This window comes from Triticum urartu, chromosome 6 (assembly GCF_003073215.2).
Source record: "Triticum urartu cultivar G1812 chromosome 6, Tu2.1, whole genome shotgun sequence".
In the NCBI taxonomy this organism is placed as follows: domain Eukaryota; kingdom Viridiplantae; phylum Streptophyta; class Magnoliopsida; order Poales; family Poaceae; genus Triticum; species Triticum urartu.
In genome coordinates, this window is record NC_053027.1 from 470,239,957 (window position 1) to 470,247,628 (window position 7,672).

Genomic DNA, 7,672 nt, shown 5'->3' on the forward strand with positions numbered 1-7,672 from the left:
AGACATCGTGGCAAGCTTATCACTTCATCTAGCATTTGTCTTCATCTAGCATTTGTCGTTTTCGTTGCTTTTTAACTGAAGATTGTGCGCATACACCCATAGCAACACGTGCTGAAGATTTGTGCGCATACACCTATAGCAACACGTGTCGTCGTGAGCATATATGCTTCAAGGTACATAGATTTGATCAAATTGTGCAAGGATGATAGTCTCGTGTCGATGCCTTTTAGCTTAAAGCACGTCAAGAAAAACGTGTATCTTTTCCTATCCCGGTGTGTCCTGCCCTGGTTATTATCTTCTCTCATGGTATCACGCTCCTCGCAATCACTCCACGTGTCACCCTCTTTGAGAGCATTCAGGTGGGGCGGCCGCCCTACCTTGCTTTAGAGGAGCTCCACCGATGCACAATTAGATTTTATTTATTTATTTTAAGGAAGCTTGGCTCTTCTGATGTATCTAAGGTGGTACAACTAGAAGAGTTTAGCTTCCGATCTCTGCATTTAAGATGCACAAGGATTATAAACCTGAAAAATGATTTAATTCTTTTTTTGCGAGAAAAGATTATTTAATTCATGCATGTGTAACTTATGTGACGGTGCACGACGAGGACAGGCGATATCTGGTCATCATGACAAAAAATTTCATTCAATGTTGGACGCCTAACATATCCCAGAGCGCTTCAAAAATATCAAGTGCATATATAGAAACTAGCCTGCGCGGAGCCCTAAAGAAGTATAAGCAAAGCAGCAAAAAGCGGCAGGAAATTATTCCCCTCTGGATGTGGAAACAAATCACGAAAACCTAGAAAGAATCGTCTACCCGTTTTTTCTCATTTTTCCACCCCTAAAAAATAGGCCCCGGATCCGAAATTCCCATCCAGTTGCAAAAACACCCCTCCCTTCCTTCCTTCCCTGAGCTTCCTCTACTCGATCGAAGCCGAGCAGCGGCGCCTGACACGGAGAACAGGGCCGCGGACCCGCCTCGCCGCCCAGGTCGCCGGCGACCGGAGCCCTCGTCCCCCGCCGCCGCCCCTCCGGTGAGCTACTCTCCTCATTTTCTCGATCGTCTCCGGGCTCCCCGCCGCCTCCTCCTCCCCCTCGCCGCCAAAATCGCTGCCTCGCCCCATTGCGCCGCGGCTCTCCTCCTCCCCGCAGGACGGCGCGGCTGATTCTCGGGACGGCCCTGGCTCTCCTCCCGGAGCGTCGGCTCCTTCCCACGCCGCTTCAAATTGTTTTCCGAACTGAACCCGCATATGCCCCACGTCAAGGCCCGGCCCTGCAGTTCTGCCGCGAGTTCGTAGCCTGGATTACTTGCGAGTTTGGTTGGTAGTAGGTTAGTTACCCATCTGCAATAGTCGAGTACCTTGTCATTCAGTGGGCGATTCACGTGGAAGGTTTCAGTACCTTGATGGAGCCTGCACGGGGCCCCGAAGCCCATCCCCTGTAGTTGCGAGGTCCCTCTCCTGTCTGCCCCGTAATAGAGCTCAGTTGCAAGGTCCATGTACTGTCTGTCTTTTGTTAACTGTGCTCGTGTCCTCCCTCACCTATGCGCAAAGGATTACCAGTACATTAGTTAACTGTGTCCTGTCTGTCTCTTCATAGATTTCAGTTGCACTATTGTAGGGACGTTGAGAGATTATGCAATTCCAGTGATGTGATTATTTCAGTTACAGTTCCTTTATGTTCTGGTACACCACATTTCTTTTAGCATGTCATTGTTGACTCGTGATACTTAAGGTTCTTCATTGTAGGTTAAGTTGTCTCGGAGACTTCTTTTGAATGGAGCGTAGTGATTCCCTGTCCGAGTCGCCAAGGAAGCGGAATGGCCTTCTGCGTGACCAGGTCCAGCTGGTGAAAAGGAAGGACACAAGCCGCTATGAGATCGTCCCCTTTCCAGAGCCACTGTCTTTTGAGAAAGGCTTCTTTGTCATGATCCGCGCCATCCAGCTCCTGGTGCAAAACAATGAAGGGATAATATTTGTGGGAGTTGCTGGCCCCTCTGGGGCTGGTAAGACGGTGTTTACTGAGAAGGTCCTCAATTTCATGCCCAGTGTTGCTGTCATATCAATGGACAACTACAATGATGCAAGTCGCATAGTTGATGGCAATTTTGATGGTAACCCAACTAATCTGGATGGCTACTTCTGTTACAATAGGAAGATTCCTGTAATAAGAAACACTTATAATTTACATTACATAATCTATGCATTATCTTATAGTTCTTACTTGGAACCACATGTCTCTGCAGTAATATTTGCATATGATTTAGTATATAATAAAAATATCGGTAATTTTTTGCATGGGACTGTATTCATTTAGTCAGTAGTGGTGCTAAATGCTAACTTGAGTAACTGATATGTATCTGTAAAATTTGGTCAGATCCACGTCTAACAGATTATGACACACTGTTGGAAAATATTCATGGTTTGAAGGAAGGAAGGTCCGTTCAGGTTCCAATATATGATTTCAAGATGAGTTGCCGGACTGGATACAGGTAGAAACATTCTTGCGTCATCACTGCGATCTTTACATTATGTACTAGAAAATTAGGCTCATATTTCACCATGATTGATCTTATCTAACTATATCATTTTCTTATGGCCAACAGAACAGTTGATGTCCCTAGCTCCAGGATTGTTATTATTGAAGGTATATATGCACTGAGTGATAAGTTACGGCCAATACTGGATCTGCGTGTTTCTGTCACTGGTGGTGTTCATTTTGACCTGGTGAAGAGGGTCCTAAGGGACATACAACGAGCTGGCCAGGAGCCTGAGGAAATAATTCACCAGATCTCAGAAACGGTTGCTTGACCTTTTGAACTTGAATCTATATCTGCTCTTTCCTTGTGTTTTCTTGCTCCCGTAAAAGGTCATTATAGAAAAAATCAGCGGTTTACGGGTTAATATTTGCACACATAGTATTTTATCCGGCAATGTGTGTGGTTTAACATGGTGGAAGATGGTATTTTCAGGTTTATCCAATGTACAAGGCTTTCATTGAGCCGGATTTGAAGACAGCGCACATAAGAATCATCAACAAGTTCAACCCTTTCTCAGGGTTCCAGAATCCTATGTACATTCTGAAGGTAAGTCTTCCTCAATTATGTTCAATCTTTTTGTCATCCATGTCCAATCAATTTGGATTTTCTGGTTACAAGATGGCTGAGTGTTGATATTTTTAGAAATGCCTTAGCTTGCATAATAAATAATGATCTTATGGTTTAGTAAGATGACCTGACTCTTGGATGTGTACTGTCACAGTCACCACGGTCTCTAACACCTGATCAAATCAAAGCTGCTCTTGGCGAAGATCAAACAGAAAGCAATGAAGAAACTTATGATATCTATTTACTTCCACCGGGTGAAGATCCAGAAGCATGCCAATCTTATCTGAGAATGCGGAATAGGGAAGGGAAATATAATCTGATGTTTGAGGTATGCCCTCTTTCATGACTATATGTACTATATAGTTGTGAAGGGCATTGTTGGGTTTTCTGTTAGAAATATTACATTTCGGTTTCTTCATGTCATCAGTTCTCACTTATTTAGTTGCTGCCTTATTCGTTTTAAATAGCGGGCTATGGAAAATAGCGGCGGGCCTCCAAATCAGCTATAGCGGGCTAAAGCGGGCTATAGCGGGCTAAAGCGGGCTATAGCGGGCTAAAGCGGGCTATAGCGGGCTAAAGCGGGCTATAGCGGGCTATTTGTGAAGGCGGACAATTAGCGGCACCCTGCTGAAAAGGCTATAGCGGGCTATAGCTTCGCTATAGCCGGCTATTTAAAACTATGAATTCCATATGATGGCTTCAGGAATCTTCTCCTTGCTAGAATATTCAAATTTGACAATTAAGCACCTGCAGCTCATAAAGACAAAGCCTACTTGTGTAGTGGGTCTAAAAAGAAAAAGAAAGATCAGCCGATTCTTTACTATATTCCCCTTTTATATTTGTATATGCAAATTTTTAACTCCATGCATTTTACTTGATCTTCTCTGCAAACTTATAGTATCCTCTACCGCAGTAGTTAAGTGAGGTACTACCCTATGTTAGCTTTTTAGTTAATGTTAGATCTTGCCCTATGTGCACTATGTTAGCGTTCTTGTTTGCTGACTAGCTTGTGTTTTTTGATAATTTGAAGGAGTGGGTGACTGATAATCCTTTTATCATATCACCGAGGATTACTTTTGAAGTCAGTGTACGTCTTCTTGGTGGTTTGATGGCGTTGGGATATACTATAGCAGCTATACTGAAGAGAAGCAGCCGTGTGTTTTCTGATGGCAAGGCTACTGTTAAAATTGACTGGCTGGAGCAACTTAACCGAAGGTATATACAGGTGAGCATTTATGTCTATATGATTTGACTTGCACATGTTTTGACTACTAAACTCATTATTATTTTTGAGCCTGCAACTTGTTAAGAAATTTCTTACCTTGCTTCTCTTTTATTAAGGTGCAAGGTAGAGACAGACTTTATGTCAAATTTGTAGCAGAGCAGTTAGGTTTGGATGGTTCTTATATCCCACGCACGTATATTGAACAAATTCAACTGGAGAAACTGATGAATGATGTTATGGTATGTACTTTACAAAGTAAATCTTCCACCTTACTGCTAGCTATACTGCTTAGTTTTGGCGGTGGTATGTGACAAAGATGATGTTCAGGCATTACCAGATGATTTGAGGACAAAGCTCAGCATTGATGATGAGCTGGTTTCAAGTCCAAAAGAAGCTTTTTCCCGGGCCTCTGCTGATAGGAGAAACGAACTTATGAAAAGGTTTCTTCATGTCATCTGTTCCTAGTTTAATATCCTGTGATTGATTGATTTGTTGAAACCTTGGAACCTGAATGAGGCTGACATTCTCTTGTGGATACCTTCCAGTGGGCTATCTCATTCGTATTCAACACACGGAGATAAAAGTATTGTGAAATTGAATAAACTGACTGAAAGCAACCGAAGGTTTGGCAGTCGGCGAACTCCTGAACCTCCTGTGATTAATCAGGTGACCCTTCCAGCATATTTCATTCTTGTGTAGTGCTATAACAATCACATCTATTTCGAACTTGTTCTGTCATGATATTTTGACACACGTGAATGCTGATGTTCAAATCATTCTTGTTCTGACACTTGTTCTCTTGCATAGGGTGCAATCAACCAGCTGTCAGAACAGATATCGACACTGAATGAGAGGATGGATGAGTTTACCTGTCGGGTTGAAGATCTTAACTCAAAATTTACACTGATAAAATCTTCACCGAGTCAGCAAAATTTAATTCCTTCAAGTGATACCCGTAATGGTTCTGCACCTACAAATCTTTTTGTTTCTCAGTTGGGTAATGGTACCCTTATACCCCATTCATCATCATCAAACCAACTTTCAAAAGAGTCTCCATTGATGGAAGAGGTATTTTACTGCTGTTACCACCTGTTTTCCTGACTGCCTTTTCCCTAGTTTTACCTTTAGTTTTTAGCTCTATTGAAAGTTCACTCAAGGTACTTCTGAATCCATAAACGATATACAATCTAGTCGTCTTCTCTTCAAAATAAATTTGTGAATTATGATAGTTAGCTACCGTTTAGCAATGACCAGATTTGGCATCGGAACTCAAACCTCGCTAATAGTTGGAAATTGAATTAGAATAGATTCTGTCAATCTTAGACTCGTCTAGGATATGTTGCAGCATTATTTTGAGCTACACTTTTTCGGAACTTGTTGGGAGCTAGATGTAGAACCATGCCTGACTTGTGGAAATAATGGGTGTTTTATTAATTTTATTCAGATCCATGATTTGGAATGGATTGAGAATCAGTGAGACTTCAGCTTTTGATAACAGTATCACGGTGTTACGGTTGCCGCTGGTTGGCCCAAACCAATTTGATAAATTGGAGACCCAACCTAAATGAACCTGTCTCTACCAAATCTACATGAAGAAGCTCAACTAGTATAGTGACATCGTATAACTAGCAACTTGTAGATGTAACATGAATGTTGGATCAGGCTTCAGAGTGTAAATGCCACACTGTATAGCAAAGGTGTCAGTGGATTTATATTCCTGACCTGTATAATTTTTTTATACACAATTTTAACCCGTTGTGCTGTTTAAACATTTGCTCTTTAATATTACACATTATTGTGTACAAATCTTGGTGTTTCACTTTGTTGGATGGTTTATTTCCTGAGCAGATTACGGTCTTATCAAGGGGTCAGCGCCAAGTAATACATCAGCTTGACAACCTCACCAACCTGCTTCACGAGCATTTGGTCTTGACCCGCCAAGGAAACGCCATGAGTAGGAACCGGATCCAGGAAGGAATCGACATGGCCATCTGTCCGTTGATAATCCTGACAATCGGCAGTGTCGGGTACTTCGTGTTCAAGAGTCTCAACCGGAGCTGACAAGAGCGAGACCCGATAAAGTGCGCGGTTCTGAAGCTCACCACCAAGTCAAGTCAAGAACCAGAGGAGGCCAAGCAGTCTCAATTGATCTTCAGTGCCCAGAGCCCAGACTCTATAACTGTTACTTTCTCTTGGAAGTTATAGTCGGTCCTTGAGTCAGACACCGTGATGGATATCATATCTAGTAGATTACATTTTCCAAGATAGGCGAAAACTCATATATACAAAGCGCAAGCAACAGAGTTTAGTCTTTGGTATTGAGCTGAGATACTTCGAAAAGGCCGGGAAAAAACGATGTACCGGAGGCATACATACTCTGCCTGTAGTCGATACTGGAAGTCCCAGTATCAATAAATTTTGGGGATACCGATCACAGTCCTTAATTCCTGATAATGTTGCCACATAGCTGCATAGGCTTTACTGAAATCTTTCTGCCCACCTGTGAGAGTCGCACGATTTTGCCATTGCGTGAGCCTGGTTCTTACTGCTGCATGCGGTTTTACTTGCCAGCGCTATCATGCTCTTAAAATTGTTGTGGCACAAGCTTTGATGTGACATAAAGCACACAAAATGGATTCTGGTGACACCGTACTGTTGGCATCTGCAACGCCATGCAAATAGTGTACTTCCTCCGCTCCTAAATATAAGTCTTTGCAGAGATTTCACAGACTACATACGGAGCAAAATGAGTGAATCTACACTCTAAAATGCACCTACATACATCCGTATGTGGTTCATAGTGAAATCCCTCCAAAGACTTATATTTAGGAACGGAGGGAGTATATGTTAGTGTACTCCAGCTGATGAATACAAACTGCGTGGATAGGTTTTAGTGAAATAAAAGTTTAGTTAACTCTGTCCAACTGTCCACTAGCAAATGAACAACAGAGCATGAGAAAATGCTTTGTGCAGAGGTTTAACATTTTGTGAAATTTGGCAAACCTTTTTTCTAGAAGGGTGAGTATCAAATTTGAGGATGCCCTTGAGTGAGTTCGATCCGCTTATGGGTCGGGTCCCGTCCAGGCCAGAGCCATGTTGCGGTCATCTTACGTTTTAAGCCCATTGATTGGCATGTCCCGTCACATGAACGTGGCCCTTAATGCCGAGGTAGGTCTGGTGAATCCTCTGTGAGGGGGGGGGGGGTATGACTACTGCTAATTCAAGCTAAACACCTGCTGGGTCGGCCCCTCCTTGCGTGTGCGCATAGGGAGGGCTCGCCATTCTAGGGAGCCATCCAACAGATCAAGCATGAGGTCCGCTATAGGATATCCTTCTCCA

The 7,672-nt window shown here is 42.9% G+C and overlaps 1 protein-coding gene across 2 annotated transcripts; it reads left to right on the forward strand.

The window, feature by feature from the left end:
• The first annotated feature begins 830 nt into the window (after positions 1-830).
• LOC125514297 (inorganic pyrophosphatase TTM2-like) lies at positions 831-6,781 on the forward strand. 2 transcript variants are annotated; one of them, XM_048679610.1, is made up of 12 exons: positions 831-1,036; positions 1,751-2,115; positions 2,379-2,493; positions 2,608-2,803; positions 2,974-3,087; positions 3,263-3,436; positions 4,139-4,333; positions 4,450-4,572; positions 4,661-4,773; positions 4,879-4,999; positions 5,141-5,401; positions 5,778-6,102. In XM_048679610.1, exons 2-12 carry the CDS (start codon positions 1,779-1,781, stop codon positions 5,808-5,810), a joined length of 1,782 nt encoding a protein of 593 aa, XP_048535567.1. In that variant the 5' UTR covers positions 831-1,036; positions 1,751-1,778; the 3' UTR covers positions 5,811-6,102. The 2 variants fall into 2 exon arrangements, with proteins under 2 accessions (XP_048535567.1, XP_048535566.1); XM_048679609.1 differs by lacking the exon at positions 5,778-6,102 and adding an exon at positions 6,182-6,781 and having other exon boundaries at positions 839-1,036; positions 1,737-2,115.
• Positions 6,782-7,672: the final 891 nt, after the last annotated feature.

What these genes read in the sequence shown, in the direction of transcription:
- LOC125514297 (XM_048679609.1), top strand. Translation starts at nt 1,779, where the DNA reads ATGGAGCGTAGTGATTCCCTGTCCGAGTCGCCAAGGAAGCGGAATGGC. An exon ending in AGTTGATGGCAATTTTGATG is followed by an intron (nt 2,116 to 2,378) that starts GTAACCCAACTA and finishes AAATTTGGTCAG; the next exon opens with ATCCACGTCTAACAGATTAT. An exon ending in AACCTCCTGTGATTAATCAG is followed by an intron (nt 5,000 to 5,140) that starts GTGACCCTTCCA and finishes TCTCTTGCATAG; the next exon opens with GGTGCAATCAACCAGCTGTC.